This window comes from Lepidochelys olivacea (assembly GCF_965140295.1).
Source record: "Lepidochelys olivacea isolate rLepOli2 genome assembly, chromosome: 1".
Classification (NCBI taxonomy): domain Eukaryota; kingdom Metazoa; phylum Chordata; order Testudines; family Cheloniidae; genus Lepidochelys; species Lepidochelys olivacea.
Genome location: NC_140411.1, coordinates 9,133,152 through 9,160,446, shown reverse-complemented (window position 1 = coordinate 9,160,446; position 27,295 = coordinate 9,133,152). Strand labels below are relative to the sequence as shown.

General features: G+C 46.7%; 2 protein-coding genes across 2 annotated transcripts; both read left to right on the top strand.

Moving 5' to 3' along the window:
- Window positions 1–406: 406 nt before the first annotated feature.
- LOC311514744 (olfactory receptor 52B2-like) lies at window positions 407–1,405 on the top strand (the record flags this gene model as incomplete). The annotated part of the gene is made up of 1 exon (XM_084617435.1): window positions 407–1,405. The coding sequence occupies one exon, from the start codon at window positions 407–409 to the stop codon at window positions 1,403–1,405; it is 999 nt and encodes a 332-aa protein (XP_084473561.1).
- Window positions 1,406–25,107: 23,702 nt separating this feature from the next.
- LOC311514410 (olfactory receptor 52H1-like) lies at window positions 25,108–26,106 on the top strand (the record flags this gene model as incomplete). Its single annotated transcript, XM_084616969.1, has 1 exon — window positions 25,108–26,106. One exon carries the CDS (start codon window positions 25,108–25,110, stop codon window positions 26,104–26,106), a length of 999 nt encoding a protein of 332 aa, XP_084473095.1.
- Between the last annotated feature and the right edge of the window lie 1,189 nt (window positions 26,107–27,295).

Genomic DNA, 27,295 nt, shown 5'->3' with positions numbered 1-27,295 from the left:
TTACACCTCCACTATTTTGTCACCAAACGCTGCCTTTTGGCGAAAAAACTTGGCAGTATACACAAGGCCGAGGGACCAATAAGGGATAACCAGTATCCACTCGTGTTTCCTGCTGTTGCCTCTTAAGGTTTCCCACACCAGGATGTGTAGGAATTATTGACGCAGGGAGCACCATCAAATATGGAATTGGCATTAGTAGGGTCAGTTGTTCATAATTCATTTATCTGAAAAATGAAAATATCATTTTTTAGTGTGTGAAGAGAGACCAACCTGCTTCTTCATGAGATCATCCTCCAGTAGTGCATGAAGTGTCTCATATTAACATTGTCTCTAAATCCAGGTATTTGTCTTGCGACCATCACCCAAGACCCTGGGCACATAAGGAAGTCAGGGGAATGTACGGTAGATGCAGGAAACACTGTTCTGCCTCAGTGTTGGACACCTTCATCCCTACACCATGTCAGATTCCAACTCAACTGACTTCACCAACCCCTCCACCTTCATCCTGCTGGGCATTCCCGGCCTGGAGGCAGTCCATGTCTGGATCTCCATCCCCTTCTGCATGATCTATGCCATAGCCATCTTGGGGAACTTCATCATCGTGTTCATTGTTAAGATGGAGACGAGCCTCCATGCGCCCATGTACTATTTCCTCTGCATGCTAGCCATCACAGACCTGGTTCTGTCTACATCAGTGCTGCCCAAAATGCTGAGCATCTTCTGGTTCAATTCCAGGGAGATCAATTTCAGTGCATGCCTCACCCAGATGTACTTCATTCTCAGCTTCTTTATGATAGAGTCTGGAATCCTTGTGGCCATGGCTTTTGATCGCTATGTGGCCATCTGTGACCCCCTGAGACATTCCACCACCCTGACAAACCCTGTGGTGGCCAAAATTTCCCTGGCCGTGGTGCTGCGCGGCATCATGCTCATATTGCCCACTCCCTTCCTGGCGAGGAGGTGGCCATATTGCAGAACCAACATCATTCCAAACACCTACTGTGAGCACATCACTGTGGTGAAGCTGGCCTGCACCGACATCCGCCTCAGTAATTACTACAGCCTCTCTGTGGCATTCTTGGTGATCGGTCTGGATGTGCTTTTTATTGCGATGTCCTATACCCAGATCCTCAGGGCCATCTTCAGCCTCCCAACAAAGGACGCCCGCCTCAAGACATTTGGGACCTGCGGCTCTCACCTCTGTGTCATCTTAGCCTTTTACATCCCACCTCTCTTTGCCGCCCTCACGGAACGGTTTGGGCACAATGTGGCCCTGCATTTGCGCGTTCTCATGGCCAACATGTACCTCCTGGTGCCCCCCATGCTAAACCCTATCATCTATGGGGCGAAGACTCAAGAGATCCGGAGTAGGCTGCTCCAGCTCTTTCTTCAGAAAGGGACCTAAAATTTTCTGCTGGTGCTCTGGTTCTCAGACCGCACTCCGTGCAGAGCTGGCTGGTGACATGGTGCTGGGCCCTCTTCCCTGAATCACTGACTGGAACACTGAGGCCCCACCCCTCTTCCCGGCCTCTTCTCCCAGGTTCCACCCCTGCTCTGCATCTTCCCCTCATGGCCCTGCCTGCAACTCTCTCCTCTCCTCCCCCTGTCATTCTCTCGATCATCCCTGTGACACTCTGCACTCTTAAGCACCTCATATTTACCATGGTGATGTAATTATGGTGTGTTTTGTACAAAGCATGCCCTGTGAGGTATCATTCTAAAAGTCTTAATCTGCAAGTTTGTTTGATATCCTAAGTAACCTGCTTTGGTCTGTTTGCTAACACTTATATTTACGTAACATCTACCCTTCTGTAGTTAATAAACCTGATTTATGTTTTGTCTGAACCAGTGTGGTTTTGAGGGAAGTGTTTGGGACTCTTAGCTCTGCTAACAAAGGTTGGTGAATATCTTCCCCCATTGAGGGAAGGGCAGACTAATGAGTTCACACTGTACAGATCTCTGTGTAGTGCAAGATGGTATAATTTTGGGTTTATGGTCCAGTAGGGGTGCAAGGCTGGGGAGCTGGGAAATTCTCTGGTGCCTCCATTATTGGTCCATGAGTGACTTAGGTAAAGCACTCAAGTAACTTAGTAGGATGTGTGGCCACCACCTGCTGTCATTCTGGGTGATAACAGGGCCCAGAGGGGCTGGCTGTGTGTCATCAGAAGAGTAGGGGGAGAGGCCAACCCAGCTGAATGGTTTGGGGGCACAGAGGTTTCAACAGCTTCCAGGCTGTCCCCCAAAACAACAACCTGGCACCCCTATATTCACCACTGTTATATAGTTGCCACAAATATGGCTTTTATATCATTGCCACAAAATTTGTACAAACTGTGTCATGTGTGGTGTCACTGGAAAAACTATGGTTTGCTGAATATGATGATCCTATTTGTATGCACGTCTCATATTAAAAATCTGAACATATGAATATTGATTATGTACCTGTATTTCAAATGTGTTTGCTCCTGTGGTAAGTCCCACAAGGTAGTTTACATCCAGTCAAGCCAGCGCTTTGTGAATGAACTATTTAAGTTGATGGCCCATCGATGAGCATAATGGGCCATGGGAGAAGCTTCTCCCCACCAGATGGACTTTCCTGTAGATGTTGTAGCCAGAATATGAGTAATGGCCTCTGCTATGACTCACTGAAGCACGCAAGAAAATGTGACCAGCTATGTGACACCAGACTCCATCTTGTGCCTGTACTTTCCCACTAATTGTGCTGGGGGCTTTGTTTGGGACAATGAAGTTCCCTGCACCTGGCAGAAGCTATAAAAGGGGGCAGTGACATCGTCACTTGGCCTCACTCCCCCCGCCCCCGCAAACTCAACATGTCAAAGGAAAAGATTTAGAGGGAAAAGATTTTGACTGGGGAGCTGGAAAGGAGAAATCCCGGCCAGTGTATGGAAGACTGATCAACTGTTTGTCCCATCAGGGTAAGATACTGCTTGATTCAAACCCTGTCTAGTTTAGGGAACTCAGATGGTGATTTTGCTGTATCTCTTAGGTCATCTACTTTGGTCTCTGCACTTTGTTATAATCACTAAAAATCTATCCTTCTGTAGTGAATAAAGCGCTTTTATGTTTTTTTACCTAAAACAGTGTGTTGTTTGAAATGCAAAACGGAAATCTGCTCAAGGAGAGGGGCTGGTGCATTGTTCCCTCCACATTGAGGGAGGGGCAGACTTGTTAATAAACCAGGCTTCTGACCAGGGCAAGATGGTACAGCTCTGGGATCCTAAGCTGGTGAGCTGGGGGGAATTGACAGGAGCCTTGCTATTGTTGGTTCATGAATGGCTGGCAAAAGCATGCATGTAACTCAGCCGGGCGTGTCCCTGCCTGTGAATGTTTGTGTGAGTGCAGGACCTGGAGGGGTCTGCACATGATCACAGTGTGAGAGGGGACTCAGACTGGTGTGCCAGAGAGCTCAGCGGTACCCCAATTCCAGGTTGCACCCCAGGGAAGTCCTTCACAGTGGCACAGCAAACAGGGTAAAATGCATATCTTCCTCTGAGTGAGATTTGCACTTCATACACTGGTGTAGAAATTTTAAGGAAGACTTTAAGTGTGGTGGCTGGAGATCAGTCAAAAAGATTACCAGTATGTTGTTTTCTGTTTGCTTATTTCAGGAAAGGGAAGTAGGGACAGAAAAGTAACAAGATGAGTGCAAAGAGCTAAACAATTGTGAAATCGGAGCTATTTAGATTGCAGGCAGTAGAAAAATAAAAAGAGCAGAGGAGAATACTGCAGCTAAAACTGGCAGAAGCTGCCAGAGATGAGGCTGAACACAGAAGGGCTATGGAGCTAAAACAAGAAGAAACTGAGGAGAAAGAGAGAGAGTGCGGAATCACCAGTTGGACTTGCTGGAAAAGCAGAACCAGAACCCTTCTACTCCACTGATTCCCACCTCTCCAAAAATCCTCAAATGGGAACAGCTGCATCCTGCATACAACGAGGCAGGAGATATTGCTGAATACTACACTTACCTTTGAGAGACTGTTTGTGATTCATAAGGTTCCTGATGACAAGAAGATTCCCACTTTAGTTGCTAATTTAACTGGTAAAGCTGTGGATATATTCAATAAAATGCCATCTGATGATGCTTTAGATTATTGTAAATTCAAAGAAATGGTTTTGAAACCATTTCAGATTACCCCTGGAACGTATAGAGTGACATTTAGGAATCTTAAATGGGGTGCTGGTACATAACGTGAAATATGTTAACAAAATGGAAGATTTGATGAGAAAGTGGGTAAGGGGCTCAGGTGTTACAAACTTTGAAGGAATGTTTGATCTAGTTGGTCAGGAGCACATCTTAAAAACATGTAAAGATGATGTGAAACAGTGTCTATAGGACAAAAAGTTGAAAACCACAGACGGAGGGTTTACACTTAGTGGGAAGTATGGTCCCATTTTACCCCTTTCTTCTAATCCCCAATCCTAATCTCCTGTAAAAACAGAAGAGTCTAGAATTATCATTGTAATTCCACTGATCACCTAAAAAATAAATGCTCTGTGCTCAGAGGAAGCAGGCAGCAGGTAGCTCATGCAAATGCTGCAATTATGAGCACAGAAGCCCCTCAGGCACCTGTCACTTATCCTACTAGGTTTGTAAAATTAGCCTCTGCACAACTAGGCATGAAGCATGCAGTTAGGATGAGTATACTGCAACAAGGTGAGAAAATCCTTGTGCCTTTGGCTAAAGTGCACATAGAAACCCAAGGTTTGGAAGCTGTATTATCAGTGAGGGTGGTAGACGATACCCCTGTTGATATGCTAATTGGCAATGATTTCTTCCATGTAGCTCAGGCTGTTAAATTGTCTGCCTGCAGCAAGAAGGAGCATTCTGCTGGGACCTCAGAGGGAAAGGGGAAAGTCTCAGGAACTGGTGAAGGGAAGAGAGAGAGTCTCCTTGATTCCTCTACAGCGGTGGGAAACTGCATGCTTCCGGGGTAGGGGTGGTTCAGACCAGCTCTTGCCCTTCAGCTGAAGGCAGCTCTGACTCAGGGAGAAAAATGTCTGTGTTGCAGCTAAACAAGGGACAAGTCCAGTGCTAGGCAGCATAGGGAGATGTGTTCCAGAGGGGAGCCTAGAGAAGGGTGATAGAATCACAGAAATCACTGAGGAGGTGCGTGTGAGTTCCTTTAACACTGCAGCAGGAGGCAACACCACCCCAGGAAGGGAGGGGCGTGTAGAGCCTGCCACAGAGACAACTGTCCAGGCTGTTAGCTGTGACTCCTTCATGGCTGACTGGGGGATAGATTCCACTCTAGAGAGCATAGGAGTAGGTGTCCTAGGTGAGGCCCAGAGGAGGAAACTGGGGGACGAATAGTGGGAGTACAGGAATGTCTCCTAACTGATTACATGGGGGAGGATGCCCAGGACAGAATGGACGATTCAGCATTTGTGCTCGCAGGCACCCAACCTGTGGCTCAGCCTTTGAGAAAGAACTGACCTCCGGAAGAGGAGCCATCACACAAGTTGGGCCATTTCCTGCACAAATCCAGGTTTTCTCAATCTCTGCCCCCACCTCCCAAACTCGCTCTCCTGCTGATAATAACCCATCCAAAGTGACCACTCTCTTTACAATGTGTATGATAATCAAGGTGGGCCATTTCCAGCACAAATCCAGGTTTTCTCAGCCCAGCAGAAGAAGCTGTCCTATCTCGGGGCCTCTCCTTCTGCCCCTCCACCCCCACGAACATGATACAGTTCTGTGGTGACCTAGAATCCTATTTTCGATGTCTCCGACTCAAGGAATATTTCCAAAATACCTCTGAACAACATACTAATCCAAAGAGGCCTCCCTACCAACACTACAAAAAGAAGGATTCTAGGTGGACTCCTCCTGAAGGTCTAAACAGCAGACTGGACTTCTACATAGAGTGCTTCCGCCGACGTGCACGGGCTGAAATTGTGGAAAAGCAGCATCACTTGCCCCATAACCTCAGCTGTGCAGAACACAATGCCATCCACAGCCTCAGAAACAACTCTGACATCATAATCAAAAAGGCTGACAAAGGAGGTGCTGTTGTCATCATGAATAGGTCGGAATATGAACAAGCGGCTGCTCGGCAGCTCTCCAACACCACTTTCTACAAGCCATTATCCTATGATCCCACTGAGAGTTACCAAAAGCAACTACAGCATTTGCTCAAGAAACTTCCTGAAAAAGCACAAGATCAAATCCGCACAGACACACCCCTGGAACCCCGACCTGGGATATTCTATCTACTACCTAAGATCCATAATCCTGGAAATCCTGGGCGCCCCATCGTCTCAGGCATTGGCACCCTGACAGCAGGATTGTCTGGCTATGTAGACTCCCTCCTCAGGCCCTACGCTACCAGCACTCCCAGCTACCTTCGAGACACCACTGACTTCCTGAGGAAACTACAGTCCATCGGTGATCTTCCTGATAACACCATCCTGGCCACTATGGATGTAGAAGCCCTCTACACCAACATTCCACACAAAGATGGACTACAAGCCATCAGGAACAGTATCCCCGATAATGTCACGGCAAACCTGGTGGCTGAACTTTGTGACTTTGTCCCTACCCGTAACTATTTTACATTTGGGGACAATGTATACCTTCAGATCAACGGCACTGCTATGGGTACCCGCATGGCCCCACAGTATGCCAACATTTTTATGGCTGATTTAGAACAACGCTTCCTAGCTCTCGTCCCCTAATGCCCCTACTCTACTTGCGCTATATTGATGACATCTTCATCATCTGGACCCATGGAAAAACAGCCGTTGAGGAATTCCACCACGATTTCAACAATTTCCATCCCACCATCAACCTCAGCCTGGTCCAGTCCACACAAGAGATCCACTTCCTGGACACTACAGTGCTAATAAACAATGGTCACATAAACACCACCCTATACCGGAAACCTACTGACCGCTATTCCTACCTACATGCCTCCAGCTTTCACCCTGACCACACCACACGATCCAGCGTCTACAGCCAAGCTCTGCGATACAACCGCATTTGCTCCAACCCCTCAGACAGAGACAAACACCTACAAGATCTCTATCAAGCATTCTTACAACTACAATACCCACCTGCGGAAGTGAAGAAACAGATTGATAGAGCCAGAAGAGTTCCCAGAAGTCACCTACTAGAGAACAGGCCTAACAAAGAAAATAACAGAATGCCACTAGCCGTCACCTTCAGCCCCCAACTAAAACCTCTCCAATGCATTATTAAGGATCTACAGCCTATCCTGAAGGATGACTGTTAGCCGACGGCCAAGGATGTTTGGTGAGGTGCCAGCTATGCCCGTTTATACCATCCGTGACTTTAACCGCTAGGACGCACTGTCCCTTCGCGGCGGGCAGCCCGAGCTAGGCTGACGGATGCCCCAAGGTCGTAACCACCCATGACTTTAACTGCTAGAGCTCAGAGCTCCTTCGCAGCGGGCAGCCAGGATTGACTGACAGGTGCCCCAAGAGTTTGCCCCGTGGAGGCAGCACAACTCAACGCTAGGCTCTTAGTACTCTCACCTAATGGCCAGGCTTTAGAGCCAAAACGGCTGAGGTTCTTTAATTGTGTTGGCTGCTTTACAGTAAACCAGAGAAAACAAGTCAGGCTTATGCATAAATGGTTACCAAAATTTATTAAGCTAGATTCTAATCATGTGGTTACAAAATTGCTAGTGCCTACTTATTTAAATGTAGAGATGTTACACACACAAACAAGTTACAAAACTGAAGCCACAATCCCAAAGAAAGAAAACAAAGTATAGAGCTCTATTTCAAAATATGTGTACACTAAAGATAGGAGATCAGGTGTGGGTGCTTCTTACCCTCCTTGCATCTCTCGATTCCAGCGGTGCCAAGCCAGGATCGGTCACTCAATTCCGCGGAAAGACGAATAAGGGACAAGGCGTAGGGACCCTCTTAGCTGCAGAAGCCTTGGGAGGCTGTCACTTATCTGACCAGCAGATAGATAGTGAAAAGCACTCAAAAATCATGGTGCTGTAGGTCCCCTACTTATACCTCTGTACTCCTTTATTCTCTTTCTCCTTTCTTATGCCAAATTGAGGCTGGTCTGTCGGGGTGACGCCAGCTTTCACAAGAGTAGTTTACACTTGCAAAGGAGAGAAACAATAAGTTTCGACTACTGGACATTTCCTTTATCAGGGTAAATATTTTCCCACCTAGGATGTTGGTGTGTGTGCATCACGCTATTTAGTAGGGGCTAAGAGCCATGTCTGTCACAGGGCCTCTGCCTGCTGTGAGCTTAATCGTTGTATCTGTTCCCAGAGGCACATTGTAGCAGCACACCTGTGCTTTCACAGCTTCAAAGGCTGTGCTGGAATATATGTTAAGTGCCCTGTTCCTGCTTCCTCCTGTGTTTCCAGCAATGCTGGTCTGAGGGGGGGAGGGGGGGCTGGCTGTCTGGCTACATTCCACCCCCTGATGCACCACACTACATCCCAGATTGCAAGGTGGCGGTGATGCCAGCACCTCTTGCCCTCCTTGGGGAAATCTAGAAATACCCAACAACCAAATTAGAGGATGAGGGTTCGCGGAATTGGGTAGGATCCCTTTTTAGCTCTAGGTATCTGATTTGCGTGGAGGAAAGAGCAGTTTGAATCAAACGCTTCATAATACATAGAGTTACACAAAAAACAATTACAATAATTAAAATGGTTAAAACAGTATTCACAACCGAATGTAAAACCGGGGAGAGGGAGAATCCCAAGTGTTGAGCGAACCATTGCATCCATGAGGTTTGTCCATTCTCAGCCACTGCATGTAGTGGTACCAATTCAATTCCCAGTCCATTGGTTGAATCTAGCAAGGTGCACATCCAGCAATTTGTAGCACCAGCAGCTGAGGCGATGGTTTGGATTGCTCCCCGAAGAGGATGTTCTGGTATTGCCAAGGTGACTGGAGCCAACAGAAGGATCATGAGGGCTTGCAGGAGCATATCTCTGGTGGGTCGTGTTCTAGCTAAAAAACTTATTTTAAAACCAAAAGCAAAAATTACACCTGCTATTATAAGTAATGGCAAATATATCAACAGTCCATAGTAGTCTCTAGTGATCAAACAGGTCTGCTGCATGATCCATTTTGCTGACAGGTTAGCTGGCAGGTTGCTCGGAACCATGGGACCATTCCTGCAATAAATCACATGGTCAGCCGGTCTTGGATGCGATCCAAGCCTCTGTAATGGTTATTAGCCTTTTATCAGCATTTAAGGCACTCCATACACCTTTCTCTTTATAGGCGTGCAAAACGCAGGTAAAGGTTCCCAGGGCTGGGTGTTTAATCACAACAGTGTCTCCGGGAGCATACTTGGAACTGTGCAGTGGTGTTCTGGCAGGGGAGATAGCTTTCCCTGTAGGGAAGAATCCCCTGCTGATTGGACTTCCTGTAGGAGTCTGTCTGTTGTTTAATCTCTGCACCACTTCGTCCAGTCTGTCTCCCCATGTGCCATCAGTAGGCTTCAAGTGATTCTTTAGCAACCCATTCCAGCGCTCGACCATGCCATTAGATTGAGGTCGATATGGAAGGTGGAAGGTCCATTGGACTCCATGGTTAAGGGTCCATTCCCTTACAAGTTTATTCTTAAAATGCGAACCATTATCTGATTGGATTTCTTGAGGCATTGGGACAATTGCTGTTAAGCGGTTTAGTCCCATAACTGTGGACAACCCTGTTGCCAATCGGGTTGGATATGCAAAACCAATCCCTGAAACAATTTCTACTCCAGTCAAGATGTATTTCCACCTCTGCCTTGTAGTGGGCAGTGGTCCGACATAGTCGACCTGCCAGGTTGCCCATAGTGTTTTTCCATCTCTTAGCCTGGCAAACCTTTGTCCTTCTGCTATATGTTTTCTAGTCGCAGCACAAATAGTGCAGGCTTGCACCAGGTCTCTAGCCTGTCTGTGGGTGATAGGCCACCCCCTGATATGTGCTTGCCGCACTAACTCATCACTTCCTGTGTGTCCTAAATTATCATGTAACCATGAATATAAGCGTTCCCATTCTACTTGTGTGGTAAAGAGCTGGGCAGCTGCATCGGCTAAATTGTTTAACTGTGCAGCTGGGGTATTATTCCTCTGATGAGCTGAGACATGTCCTATAGACAGGGGTTGTTGCAGGCCATGCTGATATAACCACTGCTAGTATTCCAGTCCCCAGACTGGTTTACCTCCTATTTCCCAGTGGTTATTTTTCCAGTTAGTGATCCACTGAGTGGCACCTGCCCATACCGCATAGGAGTCCATATATACTGCGGTGGCTCCTGCTTCACAGGCCAGTTTAATTGCAGCCTATTCTGCATGTTGTGCTGACCCATCAATTTCAGCAGTTAGGGGTGCTGCAGAGGGGTCTGCAGGTACTGCTGCAGCTTTTCCCTTCCATTTTCCTTTGACCAGCCTGGCACTGCCATCAGTGAACCATACTCCCTCAGGCTTAGAAGGATCAAATGGGGCAGCATCCTTAATGGGAGACTGCTGTGGAGGTAGGCGGTATTCATCAGGCATTCCTACTTTCCATAGGGATTCCTGAATCATAGTGGGGTTTTGTGCAGTGTCTGCACTCCCTACCCTGTGGTGTATGTAAAGTGCCCATCTTTGGATAGTCATCTTTTGTGCTACACCAGGTGGTAACTCTTTCCCTTCCAATATAGGTTTAATGATTGGAAGAGGAGTGTGAATTGTGATGTCCTTATCCTGAGTTAATTCCTCAGTTTCTCTCAAGGCTGTATAAGCTGCCAGAAGCACCTTCTCATAAGGCGTGTAGTTAGCCTGTGACCCTTGCCATGACTTGGAACCAAACTGAATTGGTCGTCTGGGAGCAGTGTCACTTTCTTGCCAGAGAGCATAAGACATTCCAGTGGCTCCCACAGTTAGGTACAAATGGAGTGGGGCTTCAGGATGTATGGGACCCAGAGCCTGATAGGTGTGTATCTCCCCTATCAGTTGCCTGAGGGCTTCCTCATGGGCAGGAGCCCATTCCCAGGCAGCACTTTTCTTTAACAAATTGTACAATGGTCTGGCTATAATGGCAAAGCCAGGTACATGTTTTCTCCAAAACCCCAGGGTTCCCAAAATCTGTCTCAATTGATCTTTACTTTCAGGGGAGGGTGCCCGATTTAGCTCTTGCACAGTGTCATTAGGCACAGACCTCCTACCTCCCATCCATACAGTACCTAAGAATTTTATCTCTTGGGAGGGACCTTGGCATTTCTCAGCTGGTAACTCTAAATTAAGGGCTTCTAGTGCTCCTTTGATTTGATTCATAGCCTCCTGTACCTCTTTTGAGGTTTTCCCACCTATTAAGATGTCATCAATGTATTGCACAGTTTGTACATTGGGTGGCAGGATAAGGTCATCTAGGACCTTTGCCAGTGCCCCATGGCAAATAGTGGGTGAGTGTTTAAACCCTTGTGGCATTCGGGTAAAAGTGTATTGTACACCTTTCCAAGTAAAAGCAAATCTTTCCTGGTCAGCTGGTTTTACATCTAATGCTGCTAGCCAGGGTTTATCCCAGGTTTGTATGGTGTTTACAATATCTGTTATGCTAGGGACTGCTGCAGTTAATGGTCCAGTGTTACTGTTTAGCTTCCTACAGTCTATAGTGAGTCTCCATTTGCCATTTGGTTTCTTGATGGGCCACACAGGAGAATTAAAGCGAGAGTGAGTACGAATTAAAATTCCTCGCTGTTCCAAATCTTTGATCAGGTCAGTAACAGGGCTTATGGCCTCAGCTGGGACATTATACTGCTTTGTGTTTGTTACTGTTGAGGGCGGGAGAGCAGGCGCGCTGCTAAGTAAGTTTACAGAATAGTGGGGAGGGCTTTCCTCTTCCAGGTGGGTGGCATGAGGAACAGAACTGACTCCAAAAGCCCATCTTTCCCCATTAATCCTTCCCTTCTTTCCTCTTAAAACGTCCATGCCCAGTATGTTGGCATTGCCCAAAATCACCTCATATTTTCGGGGCTGATGGTGGGGTTGCAAGGGGATATCCAGTTTTATCTTAACTAATGGGTAAGTTATGGTACTGCCATTTACCCCTGTAACAAGTACCTGCTTTCCGCCGGTAGGTGGCGAGCCCTGAAAAGTTTCTCGCTTAATCATGGACCTTTGAGCCCCTGTGTCCATTAAGAAAGGAATAATGTGTTTGTCATTTACAGTTACATGTATCCGGGGGTCTTTTGCTGTTGTTTTCTCCTCTTTGGATTTAAGCTGGTTTATTAGGAGAGGAGATTGACCCCCGCAAGCTAGTTTCCCTGCTCTGGTAACTCTTGCAGTTGCCGCAGCAATGGAGTATACCGGGTGTCTGCAGGTGGGGAAAGAGGAGAGAGCTGCAGAGGTGCACTGGGAGTAGCATGAGTTGTCTCCCAGTCAGCTCTTTTAAAGGTGGTGAATAATTTTAGCCGCTCTGTGGGCAGTCCATTTATCACATCTCTGGGATAACCTAAAGCTAGACATTGTCTCCACAACTTGGCTCTAAGCTCCTTTTCCTCCTGGGTTGGCTCTCGCTTGTTTTTATGTCCTTTAGATGGTGCCCCCTTGTTTCCCTGAAGGGAACGCATCTTAGCTTTGCCTGTCAGTGCTCTGATGTCTCCGAATTCTCTAAAGTATGACACCAGAAGGTTTAGCAGTGCCCGAAAGGTACTGTTATGTGCTGCAGCTTCTGATCTAAGGGACAGTGCCATGGCCCTGTGGTTACTCGGAACTCCCTTAAGCAGGGGTCTGAGATCATCTACATCTACCTGACCCTCCCATGGACTGTCATAGGCTAACTCTTGAGGGTTTTGGCCAAGCATGCTAATGACAGCCACAGTTAATAGAGCTGTTTTTACCTCATCTATGTTGGTCCAGTGCATTACTGTGGGTTCATCTCGGTCTGCTGGGTAAATACCTCTTGCCCATTGACAAGCCAGAGACCAAAGTGTTTTAGGGGTGTTCCCCTCTGAATGTTCCAGGAATATTCCTGCACCTAAGTTAAGGCGCTCAGTTTCTTGGGCTGTCAGGCGTATATATCCACCCCCAGTGTCCCAGAGGCGGACCAGCCACTCTATTATACCTTCCTCAGGCTTTTTAGCAAAATCTCCCTGGATTGTTTTTAACTCCATGGGAGTATATTGGCGGGTGGTAATTTTGGTAAAGTGTGTTGGAGCTTTACTCCCTTTTCCCTTTTTACCTCCCTTCTTTGTTTTTGAAGAGGTGGATGGATAATTGTCATCCCCTTCTTCATCCAGCTCTGCCCCACTCAAATTTTCCTCATGTTCTTCTGATTTGTGATGTGTGATAGCTGGTCTTAATTTTACAGAGGGACCTTCCTCCTCAGAGGAGGGGGACTCATTTGCTGAATCCCAAATGTCTCCATCCCATTCCTCAGGGTCTAGCCAGAGAGCAGTCTCAACTTTAGCCCGGTTGATACTGCGTGTTTTAGTCTCCAGCTTTTCCCTTCGTTCTATCCCTTCTTTCTCAATTAAGGGAAGTAATCTTTTCTGAAGATGTTTCATATCCCTATTCAGTGTTCTTACTCTGGTATCTAAATTCTGGCATTCCTGGCGCAGTGTGTCCCTTTCCTGTTGCAGCCTATTAAATTCTATTGCCAGACTATGATAATCCTTACAGGCAGCTTGCCAAACGTTAGTAAGCAGCCATATACAAGCACCTTTTCCTTTCCCTTTCTTCATCTTGCAGGCAGTTCTCCAGTTACAGAAATGCTGCCAGATCTCTGCTGGTTTTCCCCAATATTTCTCCAGCAGTTCTTTGCTCCACAGAGGATTTCCCCATCCCTCTTGGGTCAAACTTTTCTCTAGCTCAGGGAATTCTGTGGTGTTTATCATGACTAGTTTCATTGTGTTACTGTAGTGCAGCCTATATCACAATCCTGTTCGTGACGCCAATTTCTGTTAGCCGACGGCCAAGGATGTTTGGTGAGGTGCCAGCTATGCCCGTTTATACCATCCGTGACTTTAACCGCTAGGACGCACTGTCCCTTCGCGGCGGGCAGCCCAGGCTAGGCTGACGGATGCCCCAAGGTCCTAACCACCCGTGACTTTAACTGCTAGAGCTCAGAGCTCCTTCGCAGCGGGCAGTCAATACTGACTGACAGGTGCCCCAATGGCAGCACTAAGAGCCTCTCCACACCCGTGACTTTAACTGCTAGAGCTCAGAGCTCCTTCGCAGCGGGCAGCCAGGATTGACTGACAGGTGCCCCAAGAGTTTGCCCCGTGGAGGCAGCACAACTCAACGCTAGGCTCTTAGTACTCTCACCTAATGGCCAGGCTTTAGAGCCAAAACGGCTGAGGTTCTTTAATTGTGTTGGCTGCTTTACAGTAAACCAGAGAAAACAAGTCAGGCTTATGCATAAATGGTTACCAAAATTTATTAAGCTAGATTCTAATCATGTGGTTACAAAATTGCTAGTGCCTACTTATTTAAATGTAGAGATGTTACACACACAAACAAGTTACAAAACTGAAGCCACAATCCCAAAGAAAGAAAACAAAGTATAGAGCTCTATTTCAAAATATGTGTACACTAAAGATAGGAGATCAGGTGTGGGTGCTTCTTACCCTCCTTGCATCTCTCGATTCCAGCGGTGCCAAGCCAGGATCGGTCACTCAATTCCGCGGAAAGACGAATAAGGGACAAGGCGTAGGGACCCTCTTAGCTGCAGAAGCCTTGGGAGGCTGTCACTTATCTGACCAGCAGATAGATAGTGAAAAGCACTCAAAAATCATGGTGCTGTAGGTCCCCTACTTATACCTCTGTACTCCTTTATTCTCTTTCTCCTTTCTTATGCCAAATTGAGGCTGGTCTGTCGGGGTGACGCCAGCTTTCACAAGAGTAGTTTACACTTGCAAAGGAGAGAAACAATAAGTTTCGACTACTGGACATTTCTTTTATCAGGGTAAATATTTTCCCACCTAGGATGTTGGTGTGTGTGCATCACGCTATTTAGTAGGGGCTAAGAGCCATGTCTGTCACAGGGCCTCTGCCTGCTGTGAGCTTAATCGTTGTATCTGTTCCCAGAGGCACATTGTAGCAGCACACCTGTGCTTTCACAGCTTCAAAGGCTGTGCTGGAATATATGTTAAGTGCCCTGTTCCTGCTTCCTCCTGTGTTTCCAGCAATGCTGGTCTGAGGGGAGGGGGCTGGCTGGCTGGCTACAATGACCCAACACTCTCACAAATCTTGGGAGATAGGCCACTCCTTGCCTACAGACAGCCCCGCAACCTGAAGCAAATACTCACCAACAACCACATACCACACAACAGAACCACTAACCCAGGAATCTATCCTTGCAATAAAGCCCATTGCCAACTGTGCCCACATATCTATTCAGGGGACACCATCACAGGGCCTAATAACATCAGCCACACTATCAGAGGCTCGTTCACCTGCACATCCACCAATGTGATATATGCCATCATGTGCCAGCAATGCCCCTCTGCCATGTACATTGGTCAAACTGGACAGTCTCTACGTAAAAGAATAAATGGACACAAATTAGATGTCAAGAATTATAACATTCATAAACCAGTCGGAGAACACTTCAATCTCTCTGGTCACGCAATTACAGACATGAAGGTCGCTATCTTAAAACTAAAAAACTTCAAATCCAGACTCCAGCGAGAAACTGCTGAATTGGAATTCATTTGCAAATTGGATACTATTAATTTAGGTTTGAATAGAGACTGGGAGTGGCTAAGTCATTATGCAAGGTAGCCTATTTCCCCTTGTTTTTTCCTACCCCCCCACCCCCAAGACGTTCTGGTTAAACTTGGATTTATGCAGGAAATGGCCCACCCTTGATTATCATACACATTGTAAGGAGAGTGGTCAGTTTGGATGAGCTATTGCCAGCAGGAGAGTGAGTTTCTGTGTGTTTGTGGGGGGGTGAGAAAATCTGGATTTGTGCTGGAAATGGCCCACCTTGTTTTTCATACACATTGTAAGGAGAGTGCTCACTTTGGATAAGCTATTACCAGCAGGAGAGTGAGTTTGTGTGTGTGGTTTTTGGAAAAAAAAGGGGGGGGGGTGAAAAAACCTGGATTTGTGCTGGAAATGGCCCAACTTGATTATCATACACATTGTAAGGAGAGTGATCACTTTAGATAAGCTATTACCAGCAGGAGAGTGGGGTGGAAGGAGGTATTGTTTCATGGTCTCTGTGTATATAATGTCTTCTGCAGTTTCCACAGTATGCATCCGATGAAGTGAGCTGTAGCTCACTGAAGCTTATGCTCAAATAAATTGGTTAGTCTCTAAGGTGCCGCAAGTACTCCTTTTCTTTTTGCGAATACAGACTAACACGGCTGTTACTCTAAAACCTATCTCCCCTCAGTCACCTTTCTCCAGATCTCATTGGCGACAGTGTCTCCAGTCTCCAGCCTGTTTCTGTTCACCTGCTGCTTCTCCCCTAGAGGCTGAGTGAACCCCCCTGGGATTGCGCACAGCTAGATCATAAATGGTGCAGACTCCTGTGTTGCTGCTGCAGATGCCGGGGTGAGCGAGGTGTGGGAAACAGCTGCCTGCAGGGGATTCCCAGGGAAGACGCGCCTGGCTCGGAATGCACAGGTACCCATCTCTTGCTGAGGAGCTCACCTGCTCGACACACCCACTGCAATGTGGGCGAGATGGGCTAGAGAATAGGTCTGTGGTCCTTTCCACTCTGCGCAGCCATTAAACATTCTGGGGCCCTTGCCACAGGGGATGTGTTTGCGCTAATTTCACTGGCCAAAATGTCCCTCTTTCCTCTACCCCTGGCTGATGGCCTCCAGCAAGTGAGAAGGGACCTGCAAGGGTCAGCTAGTCTAACCCAATACAAAAATGTAGGATTTGTTGTGTTTAAACCATCCAGGACACATGCTATCCAGCCTCCTTTGGAAAACCTCCAGTGAAGGAGCTTCCACAACCTGCCTAGGCGACTGTTCCAATGTCCTGCTGTTCTTACAGTGAGGGAGTTTTTCCTGAGATTTAATCTCAATCTGCTCTGCTGTACTTTAAACCCATTGCCTTTTGTCCTGCCCTCTGTCTCAAGAGAGAAACAAATTTTCCTCATCTTTTTATGGCAGCCTTTCAAATATTTGAAGATTGCTATCATGTCCATCCTTAATCTCCTTTTTTCCAAACTAAACATACCCAGTTCATTCAGCCTTTGCTTGCACAGTTTGCATTCCATCCCTTGGATCATCTTTCTCGCTCACCTCTGGATCCTTTCCAGTTTCTTTACATCCTTTCTAGACTGGACCAAAATTGCACACAGCACTCCAACTGAGACCTAACCAGTGCTGAGTAGGGCGGTACTATCACCTACCATGACTTGCATGCTATGCCTCTGTTAATGCAACCCAAAATTGCATTTTACAGCAAAAGAACCCCCACCCCTGAGAGCTATTGCTATATCAACCTAACCCCGATGTAGAGAGAATGAGGTCGAGAGAATTCTTCCATTGACTTAGCTACCATCTCTCGGGGATATGAATTACCTACCCTGATGGGAGAACCCCTGTCATCCATGTAAGTAGTGTCTACACTTCGGTGCTTTGCAGTGTTGCTGTAGTGTTTTAAGTGTAGACAAACCCTCACGCAGAGCTTCCAGAAAAGCATCCAGTCTGGATCTGCAGACATGGGGCGTTGGAGAATCCACCACTTACTTCCCTTTGCAGTGCAAATCATTTGGCCCATATTTCCGATTGGAATTTATCTGGTTTCAGCTTCCAGCCATTAGGTCTTTCTCTGCCTTTCTAAACTAGATTACAGAGCCCATTAGCACCCACTGTTTTCTCCCCAGGGAAGTCTCTGCTTGATTGTCTTTTTGATGAGATAAATAGATGAAGCTCTTTCAACCTTTCTCTGTCAGACATCTTCTCCAGTCTCCAATCATTAATATATTTTCTTTCTGCACCCTCTCCAATTTTACAACATCCTTTTTGAAATGGGGACCCCAGAACTTGATGCAGTGAGTTGGTTGTCCACAATCAACCCTAAATCCTTTTCAGGATCCCTGCGTTCCATAATACAGTGCCCTAGTCTGGGGGTCGGGCTGGTATTCCCTGTTTCGAGAGGATCACTTTGCATTTCACTGTATTAAAACATTTTATTTACATGGGCCCAGCTCAACAAATGCTCCAGATCAATCGGTATGCCTGCCCTCATTGTAACCACTCTGCCAATCTTTGGGTAGTCCGCAAATTTTACTTGCAACAATAATCTATTTGCTTCCAGATCATTGATGAAAATATTGAATAGCATCTAGCCTGGAACTGATCCCTGCAGAACCCCACTACAAACCCCCCCATTTGCGGACAATGGCCCATTGACAACTGCTTTCTCAGATCTCTCAGATAGCCAGCTTTTAGTCCATTTAACATTTCACAAAATCTACTGGTATTGTACAGTGTTCATTTTTTAAACTGAATGTTTTCCCCTACTAAATCCAATGCCTCAGAGAAGTCGAAGTCTGTTGCATCTCTTGGTTCCCTTGATCAACCAAACGTGTACTTTCACGAAAGGATGAAATTGGATTTATTTGACAAGACCTGTTTCCATAAACCATGTTGTTGACTGGAATTAATTAGACGCCTAGACTTTTTTTTAAACTTATCCCATATCAGCTTTTCCATTGTTTCCTGACTGCCTACTTCTGGTTCCGATTGAGATGTGTGGTTGATCGGTCAGTTTATAACTCTGGTGTTTCTATCTCTGAGGTTCTACTGTAGATGCTGTTTAACATCCTCTTTGACTGCTAATGGACTGGAAAGTGTTTCATCACCGTGTGTGATCTGAGTACCTGATACTGCTCCTTTCCAAACGCAGAACAAAAACATTTCTTGAACACATCTCCCTTTTCTCCAACATTAACAAGTTTCCTTTCTCCCTCACGGAATTGGCCTTTACCTTCTCTAGGATTTCTTTTGTTCTTAACAACCTGCTTTTTGTTATCCTTAGCCCTGCAAAGCATGGATTTCCCCCTGATCTCTGTAATGTCCCGTATCAATTTTCATAACTTCCAATTTGTATTGCTTGCTATCTATTTTCCCTTTTTACCATTAGTTATATATTGCTTCCCGCCCCGCCCCCGCCCCCGTTGCTGCCTTCACTTTGCTACTGAACTGGGTTTTTAACCAAAGTTCTCCACTTTCTTGACTGTGGAATCAACCCTTTTTAGCTCTCTCATAAATTCTTGTTAAAGAACTTCCATTTTTCATTCCCATTTTTCTGTCTAAATTTTTCCTCCCACTCAGTTTTGCTGATCATTTGTCTCCTCTTTGGGGAATTGGCCCTTTTGAAGGGTATCTGTAGATAGCTATTACTGGCTGGGAGCTGTTCTCTGTTTGTCCATTCAATGTAATCAGTTCCATTCTTTTATTTTATTCTCCTCTATTCTATGCCTCATTATTTGTCTCTTCTTTAAACTAACCAGTCCTAGACTTTTCAGTCTCTCCACATATGGCAGCCTCCTCCTTTCTCACAGCCTGCCTGGGAAATCCCCTTTCTATCTGCTACATCCTTTATAGAGACTGGGTGACCAAAACTGAGTGCATCTCCAGAGCAGGATATTCTCCCTCCCAATCCTTCGGCATCTGAACATTGTCTTTGTTGTGGTCACTGCCGCAAATGAGCAGGTGTTTCCGTGGAGCTGCTATCAATGACGCCCCAGTCTTTTCCCTGAGGTGGGTTCTAGTTGGGATGTTTCCCCCGGCGCATGTCTTGGCAAAGGTGTTTTTTTTCCCCACTTTCAGATTTTCAGTAACTAGGTGAATGAGAAGCTTCCTACAGCTTGGCTCTGTAGCCTGGGTTTCATTGCATTAAGGCTATGTGAAAATTGGCAGACTTTTTTCACTGGAAGTTTGGTCAATGACGAAAAAGCCATTAAAGAAAATCGTTGTTGCATGTTCACACTGCCTCTCTCTTTCGGCATAGCACGTCCACACATGGGGCGGTTGCAATGACAGTGAGAGCAATGCACTGTGGGTAGCTATCCCACAGTTCAGCTCTCCATCTTGTGCACATAGGTGTTGTGGGAAGGCAGAGCAGATCACAGCATATCATGGCTCCAGGCTCAATGTCCCATGATGCATTTATTTCCGTCCCAGCATTTTCCAACGTCCTGTGTGTCATTTTCCAATGTCCAGTGTTTTCTGCTCAGTCTGCCCCCTCTGTCTGCGGGAATGGATCCCACACAGCTCTCCTAGCTGTCAGTAGCACATCGCGAATGGCAGTGGAGTCAATCTCGAAGCTGCGAAAGGAACAGGAGTCACAGTTGCCTGACACAATGTCTGACACGGATAAGAGCAGCATTAGATTGCTTTTGGCATTCACAGAACAGCTGAGCATGGTGGAACGACATGTTTGGGCTCGGGAAACTAGCAGTGAGTGGTGGAATCGCATCGTTCTGCAGGTCTGGTATGACGCGCAGTGGCTGCAGAACTTCTGGATGTGGAAAGCCACCTTCCTGGAATTGTGTACTGAACTCACCCTAGCCCTCCCGCGCAAGGACACCCAAATGAGAGCTGTGCTCTCGGTGGGAAAGCACATGGCGATTGCATTGTGGAAGCTGGCAACTCCAGGCTGCTACTGATCGGTCTCAAAATGGTTTGGAGTTGGGAAGTCGACCGTTGGGGCTGCGTTAACGCAAGTGTGCAGGGCCATTAAGCACATCCTGCTGCATAAGACCGTAACTCTTGTGGACGTGCGTGACATTGCGGATGGCTTTGCAGAAATGTGTTTCCCCAACTGCAGAGGGGCGATAGATAGCACACATATTCCAATTTTGGCACTGGATGCCTTGTGATAGAATATATTAATTGGAAGGGGTACTTCTCCATGGTGTTATGGGTACTCGAGGATCACTGTGGGCATTTCATTGACATCAATGCAGGGTGGTCCTGAAAAGTGCATGACGCATGAATCTTTAGGAACACCGGCCTTTACAGAAAGCTGAAAGTGGGGACTTTCTTTCCAGACCAGAAGATCCCACAGGGGATGTTGAAATGCCCATAATGCTCCCAAGAGACCTGACATACCCTTCAACACCAGGGCTCATGAAGTCGTACCTGGGAAACCTGGATAACAGTAAGGAGCATTTCAAGAGTAGGCTGAGTAGGAGTAGAATGATGGTGGAATGTGCATTTGGCCGATTAAAAGTGCGCCGGTGATGCCTTTTTGACAGGGTAGACCTCAATGAGGAAAATATTCTCCTGGTTCTAGCCATGTGTTGCATCTTGTATAATACTTGTATAGGTAAGGGCATAAAGTTTTCTCAGGGGTCCACTGCTGAAACAGAACACATGGCTGCTGATTTTAAGCAGTCCAATATCAAGGCTAGCAGATAGCACAATGGGGGGCAATTCAAATCAGGGAGGCTTTACGGCAACACTTTGAAAATGAGAACAAGTAATGTTTATTGCTATGCATGGAATTGTAATGCATAATGAAGTCCAGTTTTGGTAGGGTAGGAAGCAGTTGTGATTGTTCTGGGCCAGGTTTCAATGTAAGGAAATGACAAAACTGCTTGCTAGTTTGCTGCTGCCATCTGTTATCATAACTTCAACGGAAACAAACAAAGAGTACTTATTATTCAAATAACTTTGCTTTTATTGCCAAAAAAACCCACAACACCATACGCACACACACACTACTGAGCGTAAGTCCAGCTTTCATTTGAAAAGGAGTCTGCGGAGGTGGAATGAACAGTAAAGTGAGACGTCTCAGAAATCGGAAAGGAATGAGTGGGCAGAGTTTGGGGAAGACATGGGAAAGAGTTCTGAATGTGCTGAAGGGGAGGGCAGGCACCCATCTGCTCAGTCTGGAGCATCAGGAGGGACTGCAGCATGTTGGTTTGCTGCTCCAAAACTTTTATCAGTCTCTCCATTTCATCCCTAGGGTACGCTTCATTTTCTTTCCTTTCCTGCTTCTCGCTTTCCCTCCACTGCTTGCATTCCGTCTTGTCTGCATCAGAGTATTGCTGCACCTCCCGGAACATATCTTCCTTGCTCCATATTTAGTGCTTTCTTATCCGGTGGAGACACTCGGCTGGAGTGGAGGGGGTGCCTCCTTTCAAGAACATATCCGGTGAAGCACACGTAACAATAAACAGAAGCATTATTGTTAACTATATGTACAGCATTGAAATGCTACATTAAAGTACACTGCTGGTAACACACCAGTCTCTTTCCCCATAACTCTTGACAAGCAAACATACCAGTGAACAGTGCAAGCATGGTGAGTGTTCCCATGGGTGGGGGACAGCGGGCGTGGGAGAAAAGCAATGGGCCAATTACAGTGATAAAATCAAGCAGGGTGTCTACACTGGCACTTTGGTGACAAAAAGTTTGAGTAAAAACCTTGCAACTCTCGTCCAGGTGGCTTTATTATGTCACTGAAACTGAGGAGTTCCGTCATGGATAATGTCTTTGAGGTGTTAATACCTCCACTATTTCGTCACCAAACGCTGCCTTTTGGCGAAAAAGCTTGGCAGTGTAGACAAGGCCTCGGGACCAATAAGGGAAAACCAGTATCCACTCGTGCTTCCTGCTGGTGCCTATTAAGGTTTCCCACACCAGGATGTGTAGGAATTATTCACAAAAGGAGCACCATAAAATATGGAATTGGCATTATTAGGGTCAGTTGTTCATAATTAATTTATCTGAATAATGAAAATATCATTTTTCAGTGTGTGTGCAGCGACCAAACTGCTTCATCCATGAGAACACCTCCAGTAGTGCATGAAGTGTCTCATATTAACACTGTCTCTCCATCCAGGTATTTGTCCTGCGACCATCACCCTAGATCCTGGGTACATACAGGAAGTCAGGGGAATGTACGGTACATGCAGGAAACAGCATTCTGCCTCAGTGTTGCACACCTTCTCCCCTAGACCATGTCTGATTCCAATTCAACTGACTTTACAAACCCATCCACCTTCATCCTGCTGGGCATTCCTGGCCTGGAGGCAGCCCATTTCTGAATCTCCATCTCCTTCTGCACCATGTATGCCATAGCCATCTTGGGGAATTTCAGCATCCTGTTCATCGTGAAGAGGGAGCCGAGCCTCCATGGGCCTTTGTACTATTTCCTCTGCATGCTGGTAGTCACCGACCTGGTCCCATCTACGGCCATCCTGCCCAAAATGCTGAGCATCTTCTGGTTCACTTCCAGGGAGATCAATTTCAGCGCCTGCCTCACCCAGATGTACTTCATTCTCAGCTGCTCTGCGATAGAATCTGGGATCTTTGTGGCCATGGCTTTTGATCGCTATGTGGCCATCTGCACCACTCTGACAAATCCTGTGGTGGCCAAAATTGGCCTGGCTGTGGTGGTGCATGGTGTCATGCTCATACTGCCCTATCCCTTCCTCGCAAGTAGGTGGCCATGTTGCAGAGCCAACATCATTCCAAACTCCTACTGTGAGCACTTCGCTGTGGTGAAGCTGGCCTGTGCCGGTATCCGCCTCAGTAGTTACTACAGCCTCTCTGTGGCATTCTTGGCAATCGGTCTGGATGTGCTTTTTATCACCATGTCCTATACCCAGATCCTCAGGGCCATCTTCAGCCTCCCAACAAAGGACGCCCGACTCAAGACTTTTGGGACATGCAGCTCTCACCTTTGTGTCATCTTTGCCTTTTACGTCCCACATCTATTTGCCATCATCACACAACGGTTTGGGCACAATGTGGCCCTGCATTTCCATGTTCTCATGTCCAACGTGTACCTCCTGGTGCCCCCAATGCTAAACCCCATCATCGAAGGGAAAGAAATGAGTGGGCAGAGTTTGGGGAGGACATGGAAAAGAGTTCTGAATATGCTGCAGGGGAAGGTCCCATCTGCTCAGTCTGAAGCATCAGGAGGAACTGCAGCATGTTGGTGTGCCGCTCCAAAACTTTTATCTGCCTCTCCATTGCATCCCTAGTGTATGCCCCTTTTTCTTTTCTTTCATGTTTGTCGCTGTCCCTCCAGTGCCTGCCTTCCATCTTGTCTGCATCAGAGTACTACAGCATCTCCCAGGACGTATTTTCCCTGCTCCATCTTGGGTGCTTTCTTATCTGCTGGAGTCACTTAGGTGGAGTGGAAGGGTGCCTCCTTTCAAGGACATAACTGGTGAAGCACAAGTAACCATAAACAGAAGCATTATTGTGAAGTACACATACAACATTGAAACACTACATTAAAATACAATGCTGGTAACACACCAGTCACTTTCCCGCTGACCCTTGACCCTTGTCAAGTTGCAGTGGGGGAGGTTTAGGTTGGATATTAGGAAAAACTTTTTCACTAGGAGGGTGGTGAAACACTGGAATGCGTTACCTAGGGAGGTGGTAGAATCTCCTTCCTTAGACGTTTTTAAGGTCAGGCTTGACAAAGCTCTGGCTGGGATGATTTAATTGGGGATTGGTCCTTCTTTGAGCAGGGGGTTGGACTAGATGACCTCCTGAGGTCCCTTCCAACCCTGCAATTCTATGGTTCTATGATTCTAAGCACATATGCCAGCAAACACTGCAAGCATGGTGAGTGTTCCCAGGGGTGGGAGACATTGGGCTTGGGAGAAAACCAATGGGGCAATTACAGTGATAAAATCAAGCAGGGTGTTTACACTAGTACTTTGGCAATACAAATTTTGGGTAAAGACCTTGCAACTCTCGTCAAGGCGGCTTTATTATGTCACTGAAACTGAGGAGTTCCGTCGTCAAAAGCGGCTTTGTCGTACTTACACCTCCACTACTTTGTCACCAAATGCTGCCTTTTGTCAAAAAAATTTGGCAGTATAAACAAGGCCGAGGGACCAATGAGGGAAAACCAGTATCCACTCGTGTTTCCTGCTGGTGCCTATTAAGGTTTCCCACACCAGGATGTGTAGGAATTATTGACACAGGGAGCACAATCAAATATGGAATTAGCAGTAGTAGGGTCAGTTGTTCATAATTCATTTATCTGAAAAATGAAAATATCATTTTTCAGTGTGTGAAGAGAGACCAACCTGCTTTATTCATGAGAACAGCCTCCAGTAGTGCATGAAGTGTCTCATATTAACATTGTCTCTAAATCCAGGTATTTGTCTTGCGATCATCACCCTAGATCCTGGGCACATACAGGAAGTCAGGGGAATGTACAGTAGATGAAGGAAACACTGTTCTGCCTCAGTGTTGGACACCTTCATCCCTACACTATGTCAGATTCCAACTCAACCGACTTCACCAACCCCTCCACCTTCATCCTGCTGGGCATTCCTGGCCTGGAGGCAGCCCATGTCTGGATCTCCATCCCCTTCTGCATGATCTATGCCATAGCCATCTTGGGGAACTTCATCATCATGTTCATCGTCAAGATGGAGCCGAGCCTCCATGCACCCATGTACTATTTCCTCTGCATGCTAGCCATCACAGACCTGGTGCTGTCTACATCAGTGCTGCCCAAAATGCTGAGCATCTTCTGGTTCAATTCCAGGGAGATCAATTTCAGTGCATGCCTCACCCAGATGTACTTCCTTCTCAGCTTCTTTATGATAGAGTCTGGGATCCTGGTGGCCATGGCTTTTGATCGCTATGTGGCCATCTGCGATCCCCTGAGACATTCCACCACTCTGACAAACCCTGTGGTGGCCAAAATTTCCCTGGCCATGGTGCTGCGCGGCATCATGCTCATACTGCCCCATCCCTTCCTGGCGAGGAGATGGCCATATTGCAGAACCAACATCATTCCAAACACCTACTGTGAGCACATCGCTGTGGTGAAGCTGGCCTGCACCGACATCAGCGTCAGTAGTTACTACAGCCTCTCTGTGGCATTCTTGGTGATCGGTCTGGATGTGTTTTGTATCGCTGTGTCCTATATCCAGATCCTCAGGGCCATCTTCAGCCTCCCAACAAAGGACGCCCGACTCAAGACTTTTGGGACATGCGGCTCTCACCTCTGTGTCATCTTAGCCTTTTACATCCCACATCTCTTTGCCGCCCTCACGCAACGGTTTGGGCACAATGTGGCCCTGCATTTCCATGTTCTCATGTCCAACATGTACCTCCTGGTGCCCCCCATGCTAAACCCCATCATCTATGGGGCGAAGACTCAGGAGATCCGGGATAGGCTGCTCCAGCTCTTTCTTCAGAAAGGGACCTAAAATTTTCTGCTGGTGCTCTGGTTCTCAGACCGTGCTCCATGCAGAGCTGGCTGGTGACATGGTGCTGGGCCCTCTTCCCTGAATCACTGACTGGCCAGTCAAAGAGACATTAAATCCGTTCCTGACCTTACTGTGCTGTGTCAGCGTGACAAACTGGGGAGTCCATCTATGTGCAACTCATAGGGTTGCCACCTTTCTAATTGCTGGTAACTGGAACACTGAGGCCTCACCCCTATGCCCTGCCTCTTCCCCCAGGTTCCACCCCTGCTCTGCCTCTTCCCTCAAGGCCCTGCCTGCAACTCTCTCCTCTCCTCCCCCTGTCACTCTCTGGATCATCCCTGTGACACTCTGCACTCTAAAGCACCCTATATTTACCATGGTGATGTAATTATGGTGTGTTTTGTACAAAGCATGCCCTGTGAGGTATCATTCTAAAAATCTTAATCTGCAAGTTTGTTTAATTTCCTAAGTAACCTGCTTTGGTCTGTTTGCTATCACTTATAATTATGTAAGATCTACCCTTCTGTAGTTAATAAACCTGATTTATGTTTTATTTGAACCAGTGTGGTTTTGAGTGAAGTGTTTGGGACTCTTAGCTCTGCTAAGAAAGGTTGGTGAATATCTTCCCCCATTCAGGGAAGGGCAGACTAATGAGTTCACACTGTACAGATCTCTGTGTAGTGCAAGATGGTATAATTTTGGGTTTATGGTCCAGTAGGGGTGCAAGGCTGGGGAGCTGGGAAATTCTCTGGTGCCTCCATTATTGGTCCATGAGTGACTTAGGTAAAGCACTCAAGTAACTTAGTTGGATGTGTGGCCACCACCTGCTGTCATTCTGGGTGATAACGGGGCCCAGAGGGGCTGGCTGTGTGTCATCAGAAGAGTAGGGGGAGAGGCCAACCCAGCTGAATGGTTTGGGGGCACAGAGGTTTCAACAGCTTCCAGGCTGTCCCCCAAAACAACAACCTGGCACCCCTATATTCACCACTGTTATATAGTTGCCACAAATATGGCTTTTATGTCATTGCCACAAATCTTGTACAAACCGTGTCATATGAGGTGTCACTGGAAAGACTATGGTTTGCTGAATATGATGATCCTATTTGTATGCACGTCTCATATTAAAAATCTGAACATATGAATATTGATTATGTACCTGTATTTCAAATGTGTTTGCTCCTGTGGTAAC